The sequence below is a fragment of the Alligator mississippiensis genome, chromosome 1 (genome assembly GCF_030867095.1).
Source record: "Alligator mississippiensis isolate rAllMis1 chromosome 1, rAllMis1, whole genome shotgun sequence".
In the NCBI taxonomy this organism is placed as follows: Eukaryota; Metazoa; Chordata; order Crocodylia; family Alligatoridae; genus Alligator; species Alligator mississippiensis.
The window spans coordinates 143,443,068-143,466,671 of NC_081824.1; the positions used below are offsets into that span (position 1 = coordinate 143,443,068).

Sequence of the window (23,604 nt, forward strand, 5' to 3'; positions counted from 1 at the left end):
TTGGGAGAGTCCCTGTTCCCCCGAGCACTCCCCAGAGTTACAAGAAACAATGGACACAAGCTAGCGGAGGGTAGTTTCAGGCTAGACATTAGGAGGCGCTATTTTACTGTCAGGGCGGCTAGGACCTGGAACCATCTTCCAAAAGAAGTGGTGCTGGCTCCTACTCTGGCGGTCTTTAAAAAAAGGCTGGATGAACATCTGGCCAGGGTCGTTTGACCCCAGTACTGTTTCCTGCCATGGCAGGGGGTCGGACTAGATGATCTGCTCAGGTCCCTTCTGACCCTACCAACTATGAAACTATGATCCCAGCAAGACAAACGTCCAAATGTCTCTTAAAGGAGTCCAGAGTAGGTGCTTGCACTACCTCTGGCGGCAGTCTGTTCCGGGCCTTGGGGGCTTGAACAGTAAAGAAGTTCTTCCTTATGTCCAGCCTGAAATGGTCTCGGAGGAGTTTGTGACCGTTTGATCTTGTCATCCCTTGAGGCACTCTGGTGAACAGGCGTTCCCCCAGATCCTGATGCACACCCCTTATATACTTGTGGGCATCTACCAGGTTCGTGCTGAGCCTGCGCTTTTCCAGGCTGAAGAGTCCCATAGCTCTCAGCCTCTCATCATAAGGCCTGTTTTCCTGCTCTCTGATCATGCATGTGGTTCTCCTCTGGACTCTCTCAAGCCTCTCCACATCCTTTTTAAATGGTGGAGCCCAGAATTGGATGCAGTACTCCAGCTGCAGCCTCACCAAGGCCGAGTACAGTGGGAGGATGACATCCTGGGATTTGCTTGTGAAGCATCTATGGATGCAAGCCAGAGTTTTGCTCACTTTACCAGCTGCAACATCACATTGGTGGCTCATATTTGTCTTGTGGTCAATCATGACCCCCAAGTCCCTTTCAGCCAAGGTGCTAGGAAGTGTAGCACTGTCGAGCTTATAAGCATGCTGCAGGTTTTTCTTCCCAAGGTGGAGTACCTTGCATTTTTTGCCATCACGTTTTCGTCCACCCATTTTCTGAGCCTGTCAGGGCTGGCCTGGATCACCATCCTGTCTTCAGGTGTGGATGCTTTACACCAAAGTTTGGTGTCATTGGTGAACTTGGCCAGTCCGCTTCTGATACCAACGTCTACATCATTAATGAAGATGTTAAAGAGTATAGGCCCAAGGACGGAGCCTTGGGGGACCCCACTGGTCACGACGCACCACGATGATTGACTTCCGTCAACTACCACTCTCTGGGTCCAGCCTCTGAGCCAATTCCCAAGCCAGCGGACTGTGATGTAGCCGAGGCCACAGTTGGCCAGTTTTTCTATGAGACAATCATGAGATACTAGATTGAATGCTTTTTTAAAATCAAGATACATGATGTCAATCTCTTCTCCCTTGTCCAGGTGATATGTCACCTGATCGTAGTAGGAGATGAGATTGGTTAGGCAAGACCTACCCACAACAAACCCGTGCTGGCTATCCCTCAGGATGTTGCCATCAGCCAGTTTATCAAGAATCATCTCTTTGATATTTTTTTCCAAGATCTTCCCTGGGACAGAGGTCAGGCTGATGGGCCTGTAGTTCCCTGGATCTACTTTCCTCCCTTTCTTGAAGATAGGCACCACATTGGCCTTCTTCCAATCTTTGGGCACTTTGCCTGAGCACCAGGAGTTCTTGAAGATCCGTGCCAGTGGCTGAGCTATAATGCTTGCCAGCTCCTTAAGTACCCTGGGGTGTAAACTGTCAGGACCAGCTGACTTGAAGGTGTCTAGCCTCTCAAGGTGTTCCTTCACATGGTCTACACTGATGAAGGGTACCAATTCTCCCTCGCCCTGGCCGTCCTGTGCCATATTGAGCAGGGCCATCTCTTTGGGCTGATGAAAAACTGACACAAAATACCCATTAAGCTTTTCCTCTGGCTCCCCACATATCTAAAAAAGAACTTTTTATTGTCTTTGATATGTATAGCCAGTTGGAGTTCAGTTACAGCCTTGGCTTTCCTGGTCAGTATTTTAATCTTTATATCTTCTTTGCAAGAAAGAAAACATCAGTGCATATTGAAACAGCTTTTGTTTAAAAAACTGGGGTGAAGATGAATGGCTGGGGTGAAAGTCTTGTGAAGGTCAAGGGTGACAAATAACTTCTGGGGAAATACTGGAAAATATGTAATTTGGCAGGAGCTGATCCAGTAGTGGACTAATCCACACTTGATTAGCCTAATTTCTTGTGAAACCTGTTCCACTTTTATATTAAAAAAAATAAATAAATAAATGAGAGAGGGAGATTATTCTTACTTGTGGCCCTTATCTTCATAGTTTCATAGTTGGTAGGGTCAGAAGGGACCTGAGCAGATCATCAAGTCCGACCCCATGCCATGGCAGGAAAAAGTACTGGGGTGAAACGACCCCAGCAAGGTGTTCGTCTAACCTCCTCTTAAAGACCCCCAGGGTAGGAGCCAGCACCACTTTGCTTGGAAGTTGGTTCCAGATCCTAGCCGCCCTGACTGTGAAGTAGCGCCTCCTGATGTCTAGTCTGAATCTATCCTCTGCCAGCTTGTGACCGTTATTTGTAGTCACTCCTGGTAGTGCTCGGGGGAACAGGGACTCCTCCAATGCCTGCTGCCCCCCCCGGCTGACTAATTTGTAACAGGCCACTAGATCCCCACCTCAGCCTTCTCTTGTGGAGGCTGAACAGGTTCAGGTCCCTTAGCCTCTCCTCCCTCCCTTAGCCTGCCCTGCTGCCCACTGATCATGCGAGTGGCCCTCCTCTGGACCCTCTCAATGCTGTCCACATCCCTCCTGAAGTGCAGCTCCCAGAACTGGACACAGTACTCCAACTGCGGCCTGATCAGTGCCGCATAGAGGGGGAGGATCACCTCCTTGGACCTGCTCGAGATGCATCTGTGGATGCATGACAAGGTACGGTTGGCCTTCCTGACCACGTCCCCACACTGTTGGCCCATGTTCATTTTGGCATCAATAATGATTCCAAGATCCTTTTCTGCCTCTCTGCTGACAAGAAGGGAGTTCCCCAGCCTGTAAGTATGCTGCTGGTTCCTCTTCCCCAGGTGCAGCACCTTGCACTTGTCAGTGTTGAAACCCATCCTGTTCTCATCTGCACACCCCTGTAACCTGTCTAGGTCCAATAGCAGCCTATTCCTCCCTTCTAGCGTGCTCACATCCCCCCACATCTTAGTGTCATCAGCAAATTTGAATATGGTGCTTTTTACCCCCTTGCCCAAGTCACTGATGAAGATGTTGAACAGTGCGGGGCCGAGGACCAAGCCCTGGGGGACCCCACTGCCCACGTCCCTCCAGGTCAAAAATGACCCGTCCACCACCACTCTCTGGGTGCGGCCCTCCAGCCAGTTAGCGACCCATTTGACTGTGCAGGTGTCGACGCCACAGTCCCCTAGTTTTTTAATAAGAATGGGGTGAGAGACAGTGTCAAAGGCCTTCCTGAAGTCCAGAAAGACTACATCCACTGCTACCCCTGCGTCTAAGGATTTTGTGACCTGGACATAGAAGGCCACCAGGTTGGTCTGACAGGACCTGCCTCTAATGAACCCGTGTTGGTTGCCCCTAAGCATAACCTCCCCTGCTGGCCCCTCGCGGACATGTGCCAGGATAATTCTCTCAAAAAGCTTAGCCAGGATCAAGGTAAGACTAACTGGCCTATAGTTCCCTGGGTCCTCCTTCCTCCCTTTTTTGAAAATGGGAACCACATTGGCCCTTTTCCAGTCCTCTGGCACTATACCAGAGCACCACGAGTGCTTGTAAAGCCGTGCCAGGGGTCCCGCAATGACCTCTGCTAATTTCTTCAGCACTCTGGGGTGGAGGTCATCAGGACCAGCTGGTTTAAATACGTCCAGTCCCTCCAGAAGTTCCCTGACTAGGTCCTCACTGACCCTAGGCCTGGGTGTGCCTCTCCTGGGGCCTGAGGGGGTTCCAGGGGGTGGGCTGGTCCAGTCCCTGCTCAGGAGAATCTTATATCATTCCACATACAAATGGACTCCTGACCCCTGGGCAGAACTTCCTTGAAGCCAGTAGGGCTTGCCATGTGGACAGGCCTCTACCTCCACCACTGAGCTGGCAGGATAAGGGCCAATCAGAACCAACTCAAGCTTGCCTAGTGAATTTTTGTTGTAATATTTCCTGCTAGATAATTCATTCATTCATTCATTCATTCATTCATTCATTCATTCATTCATTCATTCTATGACTTTATGTAAGATAGGAGCTTCATAGACAGATAAAAATAGATGTGATCTCTCCCTTGAAGAGTTTATAAGTCTGCTTCATTCTGATGAGACACCTCCCAGTGTCAGAGAGAGAAAATGTCCAGATAATACCAACACTTTGACTATCAAGGAGACTTAGGAACCTCTGGGCAGAATTTTGCCTTTTTCTGCTTCAGTAAACAGGCATTTAAATATCAATTTTGTTTAAAAAAATCCCAAACAAGTGCACCAGCCTCTAGACAGTCTTAGGAGACTACATTTATCTTTGAAGTTGTTCATTGCTTTTTGCACTTAGTAATGAATCCCTGATATGGCTGCGGGTTATAAGGAGAAAACTCTGTAGATCTAAATCTTATTGTGTATTCTCTAGCCTTTAAATAAAAATGCTTACATGTTTATTTAGATCTGAAAACCAGCAAATCATGACTATGAACATTAATGGATGGGAGAAAAGAAGGTAACAATAATTCCCACACAAGTTGGACCTAATACAATTCACTCAGCAACCAATTCAATAAATGCTTTTGGCTGCTCATCTACATGAACTTTGCAATAATAGCTGTCATTCTGGTGGGTTAATGACTTTCCTCTATTGATGGCTTCTCCACTTATATTGTATAAAATATATAAAAACATATATAAAACACAGAAAAAAATGTGAAAACATATTTAAAATTTAAGGGGATGGCTGGAATCATAGTGCTTCCATCAGTGTTTTATCTAAACAGAAATCTCATTTATCCAGAGACGTGTCCAGGCAGCAAAGTTTGGCTTTTAATCCAGACCTTCTCATGTACTGGGAATGTCTGGAATCAGGACATTGGTTTGATAACTTGTAGAGGCATGGAATTCAGCCATGGTTCCCGCTTTAAGTTCTCAAGATCTAAGGGCCTAACTTGGGACCATTTCTACCTTATCCTTTTTCAGACAGATTCTGTCCTGTGGTCCAGCCACTCTCCCTGGCTCCATTCCCATGAAAGGACTGAAGAGCCATCAGATGTTGCCAACAGGAGCTATCTTTGGTATCGGACAGTCCGTATTTGGCATTGAGTTGCCTAGCTGGCTCCTATACCACTAACCCTTGCAGCCTCTGCTATAGTCGGCCTGTTGGGACAGAGGAGGTCACAGCTGCCAGCACCACTCTGCTTTGGCTATTCTCTGCTAATGGACCTCAGGGGCCAGAACCAAGTTCCTAGAATCAGGGAGATACAGCTAGTTCCTTGGCAGTTTTATTTCAGTTTGTGCCAGAGAATGACTGGCACATTGGAGAAACTAGCTCTGTATGGTATGTGTGGATCCAAGCTTAAAATCAGGAACAGTTTTTGAAGAAAATAAACCTTTTCTCCAAGACCATGAACTGTATCAAATCTCCTGCACTTTTTCTGACATCAGATTTGCCATTTGCTCCAGACTATGGTATTTCCTTTCTTCCCCAAAACATAGCACTCAATCTGTTATTTAGGATTTCATATCAGTTGTTTTTCTTCAATACAACATTCCTCTCACTTGCTCCAGCATTGCTTTTTATTTAAGAGACTTATTTTCTCCAAGCATTGAACTAATTTAAACAGTTTGATCTGATTTTCCTTTGCTTCTGACCTCAGTTACAGGCATGCTTAAAAATAAAAAGTGCTCTTTGCTGTTTAATATCACTGTGCATTTACTTTACCCACCTTTGTAAGCATGATTGATATTTTAAAAGAAGAATCTGAAGCAAAGCAGAGCTCTATAAAATGAGGGGTGCTTTTTTCCCCCACATCCCTTAATTTTGCCAGTGTCTCCCCAAGTGACCTCAGAGAAGTGAGTGATATTTATTTATATTTTAAAACTCAGTGCCAAATATTATACCTCTGGAAGTCATTTTGCAAAGAAATGAACTAACTTTGGAATGAGATAGAATAAAGACAAAGGATAGAATTTTCCTTACACACCCAGAAACCTTTCCAAACTTGGTCCCACCAGGATAAATAAGGACAGAGAAGGCATCTCAACAAGACTGGGGAAAAGGGAAGAAATGGTATACATCTTAGCAAATAAGTCCTGCTTCTGGGTTAGGGAGGTTTTCACTTTTCAGGGTGGATTTTCTAGTTGTAGCTCTGACTCAGTTATTCTGTCTCAGTTCTTTGCTGACTCAATATATTCCTACACAGCTACAGTAAGTAAACCCTAACAGTGATTATGCGGCATGGCGTGTTTTATTCTCTGTACAACTGGGAGAAATTATTCATTCAGTGGCATCATTTGCATTTTCCCACAATGATTTCACAGTCATATTTTTTAACTCCGTCACTGTTGATTTATCATTCCAGTGGTGGGATGTCATGGCGCTTCGTAAAATGCCAACATACCACCGTAACAAATAGCCTTTTAATGAGGTAGCACCAGATATCTGGAACATTTGTATATTATAACCATTATTATTATAGAATATAATAGTATATTTTTCCTTATAAACTCACTGTGTTAGGAAGCAAAGAGAAGGTCAATCTTAATCAATAACTCCAAAAAAATCTAAGAAGAATGATTTTCATTGGGCCTGTGCGAGTAGGCAGCTATTCGATCTGGCTTTGGATCTGGCTGCTTTGGATGCCTGTGATCAGATCTGGAGCTCCAGATCGGTTTCCCACTTTGATCCAGCTGAAGCGGCTCCGAAGCTCTGGAGCAATATGAGCTTTTACATAGTATCCATTTTTTTTCTCCAGAGGCTAAAAATGTTTAATATTTGGAACCTTTCCTCCAAAGACAAACCTTTTATACCATTAGTCAGGCTTGTTGGCCTCATCTTATACTATCTCTAACACCTGGATATCCTTTATTTAATACAGGCAACAGATGCTGCAACCTAATACTCCAAGTGTGACCTTTCTGAGGAATTATACAGAAGGACTTTTATGTCATATTAGAAATGAATTCCCTCACGTGTACACCCTAACACCTTGCTAGCTTTCTTTGCTGCAGCTGTGTACTGTGACTCTATTGTTACACTACTGCTCTACAAAGCTTGAAGTCCCTAGATTTTTCTTAAATGTGCAACAAAGTTCCTCTGAGTCAGTGTTTTGATTCTCTGTTGAATCACTCCATTGTTTTCCCCTGTGCAATGATAAGTCTACTGAATGCCAATTAAAAAAAGGAAATCTGATTATTCACAGGTGACCATGATAGTGCGGTGTATTTCACTGTGCAAACATCTCTAATGAGGACAGGAGCCCATTAGAGTTAAATGGACCACAGAGAAAGATAAGCAAAGTTATGTTGTGTTTATAGGGGCTGTATTTTACAATGAATTATCCTTTATTTAGAGCTACTTCAGTTTATATTCTGTTAAAATATTTCATCCAGACATGTAACAAGGAGAGTGACTGAAATGACTAACCATACAGTAAATATGAATGTACATGACTGAGTGGTCCCTTTTACTTGATGAAATTAAGGTAGAAGAATGAACCTTAATATCATCTTCTAATATATCCCTCTGGAAAAAAATCCCCACAACAAAATTCATTGGGCAAAATGATGCCCAGGGTCATGGAGCAGCCTTGACCACATATTTGCATCTGGCAGGGTGATTTCTTACCTTCACTGCAAACTCAGCTTCTGTTGCTTTGTGCACACACCTCTTGCATACTGAATAGGAGCCGACTCCTATGTCCTCCTTGATCTCATATCCATCTGTAAAGTGAACATTGTTCCCATGTAACTGCTGTAGAGAAAGACAAGTAAAACAAGAATAATCAGAAGACAAATCTTCTGGTTGCACGTAACAGGATAATCTAGGACAACCATTATAAAAAGTTTGGTGCACTTTATCCTCTCTATCCAGCTTTCAAAATCCACTTTCCTTAGGCATTATATTGTTTAAGTTCAGTTCAGTAAAACAATAGCTTTTTGGCTGCTATCAAAACAAACATGGAGTTCTTCCTTCTCAGTTTCTTTCCAAAGTAACATACAGCTGTGTATCTAGAAACAATCTCTAGGATTTCCCAAGCCAGCTATAGAATTTGGATAGCAAATTCCCATTAGATATTAGTGGGAAGTGGGGGTCTAAAACTTCTAGGCAGTTTTCAAACAACCCAGCCTACAGCTATTTCTCATGACAACGGAAATGTTTTTATAATACTTTCCAGGCTGGATCCTTGTCTGGTGTAGATATCAGTGTAGTTCCACATGTGTCAAATCAGCTATACCAGGGGTGGCCAACCTGTGGCATGAATGCTACAAGTGGCACAGACAGACTCTATGTGTGGCAAGCAGCAGATCATGGAGAGGACAGCCGGCACAGTGGCAAATAGGGTAAGAAACAGACAACAGAACAGCAGATCACGCAAGGAGCAGAAAGCAGAACAGCACATCAGACATGAAAAGGGGATTGGGGTGGCACGCAGAAGAGCATGGGACTTAATTTGTGGCATGCCTGCCAAAAAGGTTGGTCCCCACCGAGCTAAATCAACTTATACCAGCCAACGATTTGGGCCAGGGCTTTCCAGGCATGTTTTATTCAGATCTGATTTCTAAGGTAGAAAAGTTATTTCTTTCTTAAGTTGAACATAATATAAAATATATATATACATATAAATATTTAACAAGAGCTGGGGAAAAACTTTACAAGATAGGGTTTCCATTCAGTAGTGTACCTAAGGGTGGACAAATGGGCCATCAGCCCAGGTGTTGGTGTAGAAGGGATGCAAGCATGGTGGTTCCCCAGGGAGTCCATGCCATGTAACAGTAGTGGCCTCATCCTGAAGCTGTAGTAGCGGCAGCGAAGCATGTCAGCAATAAGAGGAAGGTTGGGGAAAGTGTGGGCCCCTTACTGAAGGGGGGAAGCAACCTAGTGATAGATGATGTGAAAAGGGCTGACATACTTTATGCCTTTTTCACCTCAGTCTTCACAGGCAAGGTCAGCTTCCAGATTACTGCACCTGGCAGCACAGTCCGGGAAGGAGGCGAGCAACGAACTGTGGTGAACGAACAGGTTAGGGACTATTTAGAAAAGCTGGACATGTACAAATCCATGGGGCTGGATGGGATGCACCCAAGGGGCGCATCCAGACAAGCCCATGAGTGCCTCTTACAGCATCTCAAATGCCTTTGGGATACTGCAAGAGGCATGTGCAGGAACAAGAAAGTGTTCCCTGCGCTGCAAATTTGCTCCAGCTGATGCTGCAGGAATGGCCTCCAAGTTCCCCTACTCTTCTTAGGCTTTAACTTCTTGTCCCCACCCAGGGCAGCACAGGGCAGGGTGACATGGCTCAGTGCAGGCGGAAGTGCTGGGAGAGTCCAGAATGTGGTACAGTGGGGGAGCCTGCAGCCAAGGAGGTGAGGGGAGAGGCTGCCTTCTTGCTTGCCTGAGCAGTGCAGCAGTTGGGAGAGTTGCCTCCCCATGTGTGCTGCCAGGGCTGACCCTAGGAGGGACCTGGGGCAAATCATCCTGTGTGGGGCCCCCTTAACACCACACAGGGCTTGTGGGACCTCCACAAAGGTAGAGTAGGGGTGGGGGTCTCCCCTGCACCCAGGGCAGGGGGGTCTCCATACTTCTTCCATTGCGTGCGGTGGAGCCACCAGTACAAGGCAGGCCCTGCGGGAGGGGCCATGGCCACTCCGCCTGGGGCAAATCAGCCTGTGAGGGGCCCCCTTAACATGTGGGACCCCCGCAAAGGCAGGGCATGGGTTGGGGTTTCCCCCATGCCCACGGCGGGCGCTCTCTAGACTTCTTCCGTGGCATGGGGCAAAGTTGCCAGCACCAGGCAGGCCCCACAGGAGGGGCCACAGATGCTCTGCCCAGCTCTCCAGAACCCCCCAAAGTGCAGGGCCCAGGGCGGTCATCCTGATTTGCTGTACCCTGGGGACAGCCCTCCATGCCGCAGCAATGGGGGTGCTGCCTGACTGCACACATGGTGCAGTAATGGGGGGTGGGTAACCTCTTGCCTTCATGGTGCTGGGGGAGCTTGCAGCTGTGAAGGGGGTGGGGGGAGGTGGCTATAGCCCCCGGCTGCTAATAAGTTGGACAGCTGTGTGCTAGTGAAAAGGAGATGTGAACATGAAAACAAAAACAGAGGACAATCTTCGCTCGCTTTCCACTTATTGCTAGCTATATGTGATCATTCTAGGAGTACATTACTTTGAGGTAGTGTCATGCTGATACAGATGAATGTAACACACATGAATGTACTCAGCTTATCAAATGTGAAGTGACACACCACATGTTAGTACCTGCACAATCGGATGAACTGGGGCTTTGTGCAGATCTTGTTGTGCAGGTTCCTGGATCAAGTTGGATGCAATAAAGCTGAATCCTCGAAAAAGATGATGAGCATTGGCACTTGGAGGAACACCAGGGGAATCTGTGGAGGAAAGGTAGAGGGGACTACATGAGTTGGACAACTACAAATCAGAAAGTCAGTAACTTGCAGCTGTGAGGCTCCCTGCAACTGTCCATCTGTAAACCCCATTAAACCAGCAGTCACAATCCACCCTCATTTCAAGACTCTGATATGCATTAATTACCCTCCCCAACCCCTAGGTCTAAGCATAGGAGGGAGCCTTCATGCATGGATATCCTTTCTCTTGCACAGACAGGTTGCTGCACAGAGTTACTCCAACATCATTCCCACCCAAGTCACTTCAAAGCACAAGGGCCTATGCAGAAAAGGGGCAAAGGAGTCACCAGGCTAGAAGAAGGAAGAGGTAGACCAGGACATAATTTTCTGTTTGCCCCTGTGGAGAGTCCCTAGATAAAATATAATAAAGCTTAAAACTGTATAATCTTTTTAGTGGAGCTCCCTGAATATCTAGGCCACAGGAGCTGCCATGGCCAAAGGGAATTATTGGTGGTATAACATGAATGGAGCTGTATTTAGTGGGACACTAGTGAAACAAAGGTCTTGGACAATGACAGAAGCCTGATGCCTCTACATAACTGATTCCTAGTTTGGTGGGGATCTGGGGGGTTTAGATGTAGGAGCAGCAAGGGTGGCATGTGGGGTTTTCCCCAGATGGACCAAATGGGCAGAAACAGTGAAAGAAACCTTAGGAAAGTTTCCTTCCCCAAAGCCCTAGTCTCTTACTGCAAAACCCATGGTAGGAAGTGATGTGGGTCATAACAGCATTAAATCATTCTGTCCTTAGTATCCTTTGCCCAAACAGCATTCCCTGATAGCCAACCCAACATTCAGCAGAAACTAAACATGCTGCTGTAGCAAGGAAAGGATTTATATTATAGACCACTTAAAAAATCAACACATAATTGTTTTTATGTACACATTTTATCAAGATATTTTCATAAGCAAATAATAGGGGACTTCATAATATCTCCTGGAACCAACCATATCTTTGTGTTAGACAGATATGCGTTATACAGTCTGTGGTATCCAAGCCTGTTTATATTTTATTTGTTCCAAATTACAGTCAGTGTCTTTCTAAAAAGACAAGGTTAAGGAGCTAGAACTCTCTTAGAAAAACCTCTCTTGGGAGAAAACATACAGAAAACTGTTTCACTTGAGCAAATAAAATACAGTCCATTTGAATGATGCACACAACCTGTACTTCCTCCATTAACATTAATACTAGTGTTAATTGGCACCAGCAGGGAAGACATGCAGCGAAAGAGTGCAGTTCATGGTCCTGGAACTACTAGGTAACTCAAATATTTCTTATAAAATGCAGTAAGAATAATGATCTGAGGAAAAGGTGCTCAGAGCAGCTCTTCTGAGGCCTGCATATGAAGAACATAGTAAAGGGAAGTAATCTGTCTGACAGCCGAAGGTTAGCACAGCCAAGACTGCAGCTGGCTCTGTACCTCGTCTGGGGATCAGCCTTGGCTTTGACACAACTAACAAAGGCATGCAGTGAATCACCCCCTCCTTAGAGTGAGAGAAAGAGCACAGTGGTTCATTAAAACGATCTGTGCTGGTTGTTCAGCTCTTGGTGTACTGGAGAGTGCTGTCCTTACAAACACACAGGCAGGAGTCTGCAGGCCTCTTATTTAATCAGCCCTCTGAAAGGCACATGCATTGCAATCGGCTTTTCACACCCAATTATTCAAGGGGAAGAAAACATGCTTTGAAACAGGGATAAACCCATTTCCTAACCTACACAACTGGTTCCTAGCTTGGTGGGGATCTGGTGGATTCAGATGTGGAAGCACCATGGGTGGCATGTGAAATGCTCTTAGAAAACATTTGGGCATATACATTTGCACTTTAGGGAAGCTTGGATCCTGCTCCCACCTTTATCACAGATCTCTGATGAGAAGGTATTTACAACTTCATACAGGGGTATAGGTTGTAGCCATGTTGGTCTAAGGATACAGGCAGACAAGGTCTTTGGGGGAATCTGATATATTTTATGAGACTAACTTAAATAGTTGGAAAAAAGTTACTTTTCATTCCATCTAGGAAGAGCACACACCAACTGCAGAAACTTCCTCAGCCTGCCAAAGGGTTTTTGAACCCAAAAGCTTGCTTAAAATTTTTTTTCCAACTATTTAAGCTGGTCTAATAAAAGATATCAGATTCACCCAAACAACCTTGTCTTTACAACTTCATCACTTAGACCCAATTTCTCTATTAATAATCAGTGATCAACAAGGATTAACAATTTTGTTTCCAAGCATAAAAGCTGCCTAAAATTAGTCAATTTGTCTATAAACATAATTTTGAACTGTCTACACAAAATGCAACCATGTTTCAACAGGGCAGTTAAAACATGATAGTTATGTTTTCCAACCAACTTATTTTTGTACTCTGAACAAATCCAGCAGCATTTAATTCTACTGAGGGCAAAATGATCTTGCACATTCAACTGTCAAATGGTAAAAGTAACAACACTCTGTCTCAGTACAGCATTATTCATAAAAGTATCTCAAAGTTCTGTTGACACCATTGCTCAGTCAGCTTTGGTATACTGTTTTGAGGTAAAGGAAATCATCGTTTTAGTTTTATAGAAGGGAAAACTGAGACAGAGAGATAAAGTGGCAAGGTCACTGAGGAAATAACTGGCAGAGCTCAGAAATTTGCCTGTTCTGTAATACAGGCAAGCATCATCCATTAAGACTGCAAATGACATTTCCATTTGTGACTGGAGCCAAATTTAAGGCTAGGTGTTCAGAAGTTAAATCCTATTTTAAGTTCATTACATCATCTTCCTATTTAGGCTGTGTTAATAGATTCATAGATGTTAGGGGCTGGAAGGGACCTCTCAAGATCATGAGGTCCAGCCCCGCTGCACTTGGGCAGAAAAGACTGCTGGGGTTAGATGATCCCAGCAAGGTGAACATTCAGACATTTTTTTGAAGATATCCAGAGTAGGCAATTGTACCACTTCTTGGGGGAGTCTATTCCAGACCCTGGATACTCAAGATGTAAGGAATTTTTTCCTTACATCTGATCTAATATCTGGCTCAGATTCCCACAGAGCTGAGGAATCTTCAATTGGAAATTGAGCACCTAACTCCCCTAGGCCCTTTTGAAGATCTCAGCCTCAAGGTGCTTCTTTTTAATATTGGATGTTCCTAGTGTCTTATTATATCAAATTTCATCAGATTTCTCTTTTTCATTTATATGTATAAATGCTATATAAATATATCTCATGTGATTTATATATTATATACTATCTATCTATCTACACATATATAGTATATAGCCTTATATATTATATTGTGTGTGTATAATGCATATTCTATAGTATGTAGGTGTGTTTATATGTGTATATATACATACATACATATGTACATACATACATATTATATTCTGTTTCCTGCCCTGAAGGAATTCTATTACACAGTTTCTTCAACTGCACTGCAATATAATGTTATATAAAACTGTCATGTAATCACAGAATCGGAGAGAAGTAGGGCTGGAAGGTACCTCCATAAGGCATCTAGTCCAACCCCCTGCCTGAGACAGGATCATCCCTATCCAAACCATACCAACCTCTGTCTAAGACTACCATCAATCTTGACAAACACAGACCTAACACCCTAACCTGCCACAGGTAAAGGAGGGGAACCATGGCAGCCAATGTCTTGCTTCTATGAAATGTTGTTAATATATGCTCAAGAAATCCCAGGTAGAGGGCCATGCCCCCAACTACAGAGGAAAGCAAAAATCCTCATAGTCCATACCAACCTGACCGTGGGGTAAAATTCCTTCCTGACCCCAAATATGGTGCTCAGTCTGACCCTAAGTGGAGGGGAGAGACCCTCTGGCTTTGGTCCCAGCAGGAGTATTGGCAAACCCCAGTCAAAGTCCTGAGTACTGGCTGTAGCCAACACCCAATGCCTCTGGGAAAGGCTTAAAAACATACTGGCACAAGCAGCAGAAAGGGGAGGGGGAGCGGGGTAACCAACTCCTTCCCTAAGAGGGGGCCCGAAAACATGAGAAATACCCAAAGCAGAACATAGGCATAGCTACACCTAGATTATCCCTGAGCAGTGGCTTTCCAAACTCTTCTTAAACACCTCCAGTAATGAAGAGTCTACAACTTCCTTAGGCAGTCTATTCCACTGCCTCACTATTCTAACCGTGAAGTTTTTCCAGATATCCAAACTCAACTTATTTGCTGCAACTTCAAGCTATTCTCTTCTCTGAAGCAAAAGAGAAAAGGTGCTTTCCTCTTCTTTATGGCAGCCCTTCAAGTATTTGAAGTCTGAAATCATGTTTCCTCTTATGTGCCTTTTCCACAAGCTGAGCGTACCTAGCAAAGGATTGCGTTTGAAGGTGGCACTCTTCAAACTCTAAACTACTGTATTTAAGCACAGTACTGAATGCTAACTGAACTTTTCAAATTCACTTCTCTTCAATCCTAAACAAGCTCATATTGATTATGTTTCCCAGCATAAGTCACTTATTCAGCAACAAACAGCTATTTTACAATTGTGGTTCAGTGGTAGAATCCTTGTTTTCCACACAGGAGACCTGGGTTCAATTCCCAGATGCTTATACAACTACAGCCATGGAGGGACAAAGTGTCTGGACCCAGTCTGACCTTTGGATTGTGTCCCAGTGGCCTAAAGGGAAGATGGGAGGTCTGGGAAGCCTCCACTCCTCCAGAAACTCTTGCCTAGGCATACGCATCAAAGGTCTGGGTGACCTCTTACGCATACACCATCATCCTGAAGAAATTATAAAATATGAATAGCAACTGAAATACACACTAGGCTTCTGCAGTATAATTCCACCTCTAGGTAGGATATAATAAAACACTTAAAATTAAAATATGCATATTATAATGATCCACAGCAAATGGAAGGTGAAAGTTAAATGTTATGAGCAAAGAGGAACACAACCTACCACAACTAAGAAGCTAATTATTTACTGACCCAGACCCAGAGCATGTAGAAGAAGTATGGGACCATTAACAGTTTTCCTTTTCTTTTTCTTAACCTAATACAGTATTGCCATTCAAAAGAATTTGTAAGCCAAGAGATGTCACTGGAACAAAGATTATTTTGGATGGGGCTGACTCTGAAGACCCTTCATGGAGCACTTGAAGTGTAAACAGGTCTTAAAGTGACATTAAAATACCCTAAAGCCCACTTAAGTATTTAAGCCATGTTAAAATCATTGAGCCAGATTCTTTCTTACATTAAGGCCTCCTTATACCATAGGCACAAATACCACAATGGTAGAGAACAGTTTCTCTCTTGCAGTATTTTGCACACCCTAACCATAATAAATGTGTTACATCTCTTTCTTTTGCCAGAAAAGGTAGGGGTTGAATCCAGCTGTTGGGGAATACTTAGATTAGTTTTCAAAAAGGCAAAAGACAAAACTGTGGGGAATGTTAAGTGAGGCCCATTTCCAATTGCTTTTAATTTAATCAAAACTGATTCACTAAAATTTCATAACTCCTATTGTATTTTGGGCCAGTTAGATGGCTGATGTTTGAGGCCAGAAGTCATATTTTTCTAATGCTTAAGTGACCAGTCAATATGCAGGAAGCCAGTGCTAGAGCCGGGATTGGTGTTCAATAATAGGTAGTTATTGATACTCTGATTTTTTGCTCACAAGGCTGCGCCGCTAGTACAATTGCCCCCAAATGTGCAACTTGGCATGCATTATTGCTTTTATGAAATGGAAATTATAAATAAAAATAAGGCTAACAGTACCATGTGGAGCATTTACTGGTCATTAATCATTTGGATGTTATGTGCCAAATTCTCTGTTATCATGACTTCTATTGACTCCAGAAATTTGGACCTTTCATCATTCTTACTATGTATCAAGTTCAGTGTTTTAAGAGATTTACAATTAAATAGCATACCTATGTAATACAGTTGTAACATGTGGCGGTGAAGCGCACCCACAGGCGAGTGAGGGGGAGAAGAGGGGACCCACGGACCCTAGACCCCGAGAGCAAGCCCCCAGGAGGGCATACATACTGGCAGAGAGGCAGCGGGAGGAAGAGCCGCAGCCGCGCGAGCCGCCATTACGCCGGCTCTGGCAACAGCTGTTCATCGCGCGGCGAACAGCTCAGCCAATCCCAGCGGCCGGAGCGGCCGCTGCGGGAGGATTCAAAAACGCCGACAGGAGAGGGAAAGAGAGGAGCCAGGGGGAGAGAGTACGGGTGTGCGGTCCGTGCTGCCGGCTCTCGCACGGAGCGTCGAGAACTCCGACTGCGGGTCTCAAGCAAGCAGTATAGGGAGGAGCGGGACGCCTTTCGCCAGCAGCCAGGCGAGAGGCGATCAGAGAGTGCATGCCGAGGCACTCTCTCCGCTGCATCCTGAAGCGGCAGCCGCACAGGAAGCAGGGGAGCGCCCTGCGGACGGGAGGAAAGGGGAGATAGCGGAGGCCCCAGGAGGGGGCTGGAACCAGGGGAAGCAACCACCAGCTCCCCCTGGTCCGGAGGAGTGTTATCTATAAGGAAGGAAAAAGGAGAAACCCCTCTCTGCAGGAGAGGGGAATGACCGAGAACCGGGGAACCGGGCAGAGGCCATCATACTGGGCCCGACAACACCTGAAGGACATCGCCCGGCGGCTGGCGTATGGATGGGGTGTTGGGGAGGCGGAGCCCCGTGGATCACCGCGTCCGATAACTGTGAGTACCACCGCCTATCGGGAGGCCCCACCCAGGATAAAGAGCTTCACTGGAGACCCCTCCGAAGGTAATTGAGTACGTCCAAGGTGTGGCAGGTGAGTTGAGGGGAGGGGCCACACCCCGATAGGTCAGACGGAGCGAGGCGCAGGCTCCACATAACATAACACAGCATAGTTGTAACGTAGTTTCTACGGTTGGAAGGGACCTGAACAGATCATCAAGTCCGACGCCCTGCCCTGGGCAGGAACGAGTGCTGGGATCATAATACCCCAGCCAAATATCTATCCAACCTCCTCTTGAAGACCCCCAAGGTAGGGGAGAGCACAATTGGGAGCCAATTCCAGAGCCTGGCAGCCCTAACTGTAAAATAATGCCTCTTGATATCAAGCCTGAACCTACTCTCAATCAATTTGTGGCTATTATTCCTTGTTATCCCAGGTGGTGCCTGGAGGAACAGAGCCTCACCTATTTTTTGCTGGTCCTCCCTGGTGAGTTTATAGACGGCCACCAGATCTTCTCTCAGTCTTCTCTTGTGGAGGCTGAATAGATTCAGGCCCTTTAGGGCCTGGCCTGCTGCCCCCTTGACCATTAGAGTGGCCCTCCTCTGGACCCACTCAAGGTTAGCCACATCCCTCTTGAAGTGTGGCGCCCAGAACTGGATGCAGTACTCCAACTGTGGCCTGACCAGTGCCCCATAGAGGGGAAGGATCACCTTCCAGGACCTGCTTGTGATGCATCTGTAGATGCATGACAAGGTGCGGTTAGCCCTACTGACTGCTTCCTCGCATTGGCAGCTCATGTCCATCCTGAAGTCAACAATGACTCCAAGATCCCTTTCAGCCACTGTGTTGTTGAGAAGGGTGTTCCCTAGCCTATAGGTGTGTTGCAGATTCCTTCTCCCTACATGCAATACCTTGCACTTGTCTGTGTTGAATTCCATTCTGTTCTCATCCCTCCACCCCTGTAACCTGTCTAGATCTAGATGGATTCTGTCCCTCCTCTTCAGTGTGCCCACTTCTCCCCACATCTTTGTGTCATCAGCGAATTTGGACAGCGTGCTTTCCACGCCCACCTCCAAGTCGCTGATAAAGATGCTGAATAGTACAGGCCCGAGGACTGAGCCCTGGGGAACTCCACTGCCCACATCCCTCCAGGTCGAAAATGACCCGTCCACCACCACTGTGTACTAACTTGAACAGCTGCAAAGCCCCTTGAACTTGATGTCACTACATTAAAAGTAGTTAAACAAAAATCAGGCAGTCAAAATAGATATTTTTGTTTTATCACAGAAATATCAGAGGTCTTTCCTTTTTGCAGGGCATATCCAGTGACAGGTTGGTGAAGTCATAGGTTTATTCCTAAGTGCAGGGCACCTATAGATTATGGTTTGATGATACAAGATCTACTGCCCCACACAAAGGACCCAGAACTGCTTAATGTAGTTGGGGTGGATCTATTCATGGAAAAGATCTATCACTGCTGTTCTAGTTTACTTCAATGCTAACCTGTGGGGGTTCGTGATGTGAACTCCGGGTCAAAATGAAAGGTGTCTTCTGGCCGTCCCACTGCTGGTTTAAAAGGTGGCTTGATTTCTCTCCTATATAGTTTCTACAAAAACAATGATAGAGAATAATCAGCAACATACTGTAGTGGCAGCAAAGTTCAAGAGCAGGTTATTACAGTTTTTTAGGACATCCACTGATTTATGTGCTACACTTGTAGGGAGTGACATATATGAAGAGAGAGATGCTGAACTCTTGTTGAGTCTAAGGAATTAGGATCTGCGCCCTAGTGGGTTGCTATTTTCAACTTTTATGATCCAGTGTCTATACAAAGATGTTTTGCCTGCTTTTTTAGCCCACAGAATGGCATAACATTTAAAGCTAGGTAGCACCTGGGTATTTGTTGCTCTTTAAGATCTGGCCCAGAATGTCCACTTGGGGTGGGAAGAGATATGTTTCCAAGTGGTTTCTGCAACTGATGGGCTTGGTTAAGTAATGCTAAGGGAAAGGGTTACTTTAAGAACCAAAGTGCTTGGTGCATTGGAAAACAGGAAACAGAAACAGCACCTGCAGCAAGGAGGTTCTGGCTTAATCAAACAAGTTAGTGCCTTGTCATTTATCACACCTGGAAGAGCAGCTGAGAGGGAAAGGACCAGGACTAACCCTTGCCAAAGTGAGAAAGCAAGAGGGTGATCAGGTTAAATAATGGGTAGGTCAACTAAGAGGGAGAACAAAAAACAAGGGATGGTACGGGGCAAGTGCAGGTAAGTATCCCTACATAGGTGGACTTCTTTTGGGGCGACAGAGGCACAAATGGAAGAATCTGCTCACAACCAGTAATAATAATACTTGCATCCCACACTCCTTTCAGATAAGGTTTTCATAGATGCTTTACAGATGTTAATGCATTAAGTCTCACAATACTCTGCTGAAGTAGAAAATAATTTTTTTGTCCTGACCTGAAACCCACTGATGTCACAGGAATCATCCACATTGACTTTAGTGGGTCTTAGGTCAACCCTTCTGGGAACTAGCAAAGATCACACAAGTGCAGCTTTGAGAACTGGAATCAGAACTTAGTTCTGAGTCCAGGCCCTTGTTTCAGTCACCTGACTGTTCTCCTTTATATCAATGGTCTTGCTTTCAGCTGGCAAAGGCCTCCTTTAATTTACAAAGAAAGCCCTCAGTAATTAATATGTGTAAGTACAAATGCAGTGTTTGTATTAACCTTCAATCCACAATTAGAGCTGGGAACTTCATGAACATTTGGAAAGTAAACTTACATTCTAACTCTTAAAAAATAACACAATTTCATAAGGAGTTGATGTTTAAAAACATAAAATGGATCTAATTACACACTATTCCATCCTTTTACTTATGGGAAGATACTCTGTAACTTATGGTTTCTGTGATGAAATATCTCTAATACACAGTAGGGGTGTAAGAAGAGGGCCATATTCGATTCGCATTCAGATTCGGCCCAATTCGGGGGACAGTGATTTGATTCATTGATTCATATCGCTGTCCCAATTCGATTCGGCCAAATCTGAAGATTCAATGCTGATTCGAAGAATCAGCAATTTGGCCATAGACAAAGCTTTAAATGTTTTTTCTACATACCTCGAAGTACCAAGTACAGCTCGTGAACGCTGAGATGGTGGGATGGATGGAGCGTCCCACAGGAGCATGGGAGGGCCTCCCGCATGCTTCGTGATGGACCCCCCCATTCCTCCCTAGCTTGGCAATCAGCTGTGAGGGGACCCTGGGTGCCCCCCCAGACCCAGGAGGCACCAGTCACTGAACCAGGGGGCAGGAGGAGGGTCCCCTGCACTCTCCATGATGGACCTGGAAGTGGACCAAAAGTGCTTCTGGTCCACTTCCAGGTCCGCTGCTGAGTACACTGGGGACTGCCCCCCCCTCCCCCCCCAACTCCCATGGGACACTCTACCCACCCCACCATTTCAGCATTCACGAGCTGCCTGGTACCTTGAAGTATGTGGAAAAAACATTTAAAGCTGTGTCCATGTTCAAATCATCAAATATCTCTGAATCGATTTGGAGGGTTCCTATTCGATTCAGAGAGATTAAAGAGGCTCCTGATTTGGTTTGGATTCGGAGATTTGGCGACCGAATCGGGCCAAATCTCCATTGAACTGAACCAGCGACTGAAGCTTTGTACAGCCCTAATGCACAGTATTATCTACAGTATAGCTAAATCACTGTATTTACTCAATTCCAAGATGAGCCTCCCTTTCCTCCCCATTTAAAGTGGGGAAAAAAGCCCGTCTTGGAACCAAGTAGGAGGCAGTGAGGGGGGTGGAGAGTGGGGGCTGTCAGCTGCTCTTGCTCTGACTCTAGGACAGGGTCAGAGTCACAGCTGCTGCCTGCCCCCACATTGCTTCTGCCCTGCTGCTTTGGGCCCCCCTGCCTGCTTCCCTCTGCTGTTTACACTTGCTCTGGGGCCAGCAGGCTGTGTCCCTGCTCCAGCCTAGGACATGGAGCACATTGTTGCTCCGGCCACAGCCAGCCTGGGAGCAGTGGAAGTGGCACAGCAGCTCCAGCTTGGATTCCCTTGTAAGTCTGAAATGCTGTCTTGGCAGAATTGACACCTTTTTCCCTTTTTCTTCAAATGGACACCATGAGCTGCAAGTGATGTGCACACAGAGGCAACTAAGCACAGAGGTAGTGTAAGCAACTGCTGTATGCAAAACAAAGTGTAGATAGCTGTAGAATGTAGGAAAACCATATAGAAACAAAACCCAAGGATAGCTCAGTAGGGGAGAAGTAAGTTCAGAAAGAAATAAGATGAGGGTGAAAGAGGGTGACAGATTGATAAGGAAACAACTACTGTAAAAAGTAATTGGTGAGGATATATAGCATGAAGTATATAGAAGAGGACTATAAAAGGGTAAAAAAGCCTAAGGAAACAACTATATTTGGGGAGCTATCACCAGCCAGAGGAGACCAAGCTGATCTAAACTGCGACCCCCGGCATCATGATGACACCTAGGTAGTTAAGTCATCATGCATCATTTGGAAGGCAGTGTAAGAATATCTTTACAGACTGTTTGGGGATTTTCTTGAGTAGTGGCATTGCTTTTGTGCTCATTAAATTTGGATTTGAGACTAGAATGGGTAGGATCACTGATCATTTCATTCTGTTCATGCCACCCCTTAATCAAAATTGAGTGTAACAGATTTGGTGTCCCTGAGTAGGCAAAAGCAGGTTGGTGGCTTCAGAGGGTGAACAGAGATTGGAATATCCACATTTAATGAACCTTCCTGGGCTCCAAGGGTTGTAACCTTGACTCATGGGGAGAGGGACTTGCTGAGACCATACAGGATCATAGGCAAGAAGGGAAAATCTGATTTAGGGACCTTTCCCCTTCCAAAACTAACACCATGGCAACAGAAGTAGAAGAGTTTGAGAAATGGGTGCCAGAGTCTACTGTGCCCCAGGTTTGGGGCAAGGGGGCATTTGAGAATGAGGAGAACACTTTAGAGGATTTTTGTAAGTAGTGGTCCTATTGGATCGCCTCTGAGGAAAGTCCATGCCCAGATAAAAAGACTAAGAACTTAGCAGCATTACAGGGTCTATTTATGGTAGCTAAAGGACTGGCCAAGGAGTTGGCATGGGAAAGCAGAAAAGTGCAGAGTTGCAGGATAAGTGCTATCAGTAAGAGCAACAGATAGAAAAGGAAGAGAAACAGAGTCAGGAGATAGAAAATTTAAAGGCACAGATGGCAGTGTTGCAGGAAATGTCTTTGAAGAATGCTTGTAGGATGGCTGAGGCAGGGCAAGGATTCCAGAAAACATTGCAAATGATAGAAGGAAAAGAAAAGGGTAAGGAAAAGCCAGTTGATACCCTTAGGGTGGAAGTATGGCATAAAATGCTACAGTACAAAAAGCAAAACAACATAGATAGTTTGCCCATGGCAAAATCGCTGAAGAGGCTGGCAGAGCATGAAAAAAAAAAAAATAAAGCCAAGGGGAACCAAAGCAAATTCTCAGCTCCCCCATGAGCTGAGAAAGAGTAAAACTGCCTGGCACCTCCAGTTCAGCTCCTTGTTGTCACTGGCATCCATTATAGCTACACTGACTTTGTGCAGTTCAAAAATGTGATACAAAGGGGAGTATTGAGACAGGCAATGGTAAGGAACCCTTCCTCAGCTAAGGGCTACAGACAGAAGTGCAATTCCCAATTTTTGCAAAGTGTTCTGAGTTACAAAGTTACCCTAAACCAAACAGAAGTTCACTATTGGCTCCAGGGGGAAGGGGAATCTAGCTGGGCTGGGAGCCTGCAGTCAGGCTCCCATAGCAATGGCCAGGGCTCTCTATCAGTGTTCCCTGTGTTTAGAATGGGAGCAGGGAAAGGCAGTGGAGGGAGCTCATTCTTGGGGCTCCCCAGCTGGTGCCAAAGAGCAGGGTATCCCATCTCATCTTCTGCAGGGGACTGAAACCACCCCCAGACTACTCTCCCTCCACTCCCTTTCCCCTTTCCCATTCTGAAAACAGCAACAGGCTGGGAGCTCAACAAACGCAAGCTACAAAAGATGCTACATTTTGAAATGTCTTTATCTGATATCTCATGCAAAGAGGGGTCAGATTTTTCACCCAATCAGCCATTTTTGAAGCTGTCTGCAGCTGTGCACCTTTGTTTGGTCACAGCTATAAACTGCTTTCTATGGCCTCATCAGGCAAAAATTGTCACTTCTGTCTGCACCCAAGAACAAGTGGAGGGGAAGAATGGCTTTTTGACTTTAAAGCATTTAATCAGAAAAAAAATCAAATCATTACTACCCTTCTCACAAGTAAAGCAATTTGAAAAGGGAAATCTAAATTCACACAGA

The 23,604-nt window shown here is 45.2% G+C and overlaps 1 protein-coding gene across 4 annotated transcripts in view; it reads right to left on the minus strand.

Annotated features, from left to right (window-relative positions):
- Window positions 1–23,604, minus strand: part of RPS6KA2 (ribosomal protein S6 kinase A2) — a 534,307-nt gene that overhangs the window by 34,145 nt on the left and 476,558 nt on the right. For all 4 annotated transcript variants that reach the window (XM_059714848.1, XM_059714854.1, XM_019479851.2 and 1 more), the window contains 3 exons: window positions 18,758–18,860; window positions 10,428–10,558; window positions 7,795–7,920 (listed from right to left, as the gene is read on the minus strand). In XM_059714848.1, the coding sequence (XP_059570831.1) occupies window positions 7,795–7,920; window positions 10,428–10,558; window positions 18,758–18,860 (360 nt within the window). The remainder of the gene's footprint in view (window positions 1–7,794; window positions 7,921–10,427; window positions 10,559–18,757; window positions 18,861–23,604) is intronic.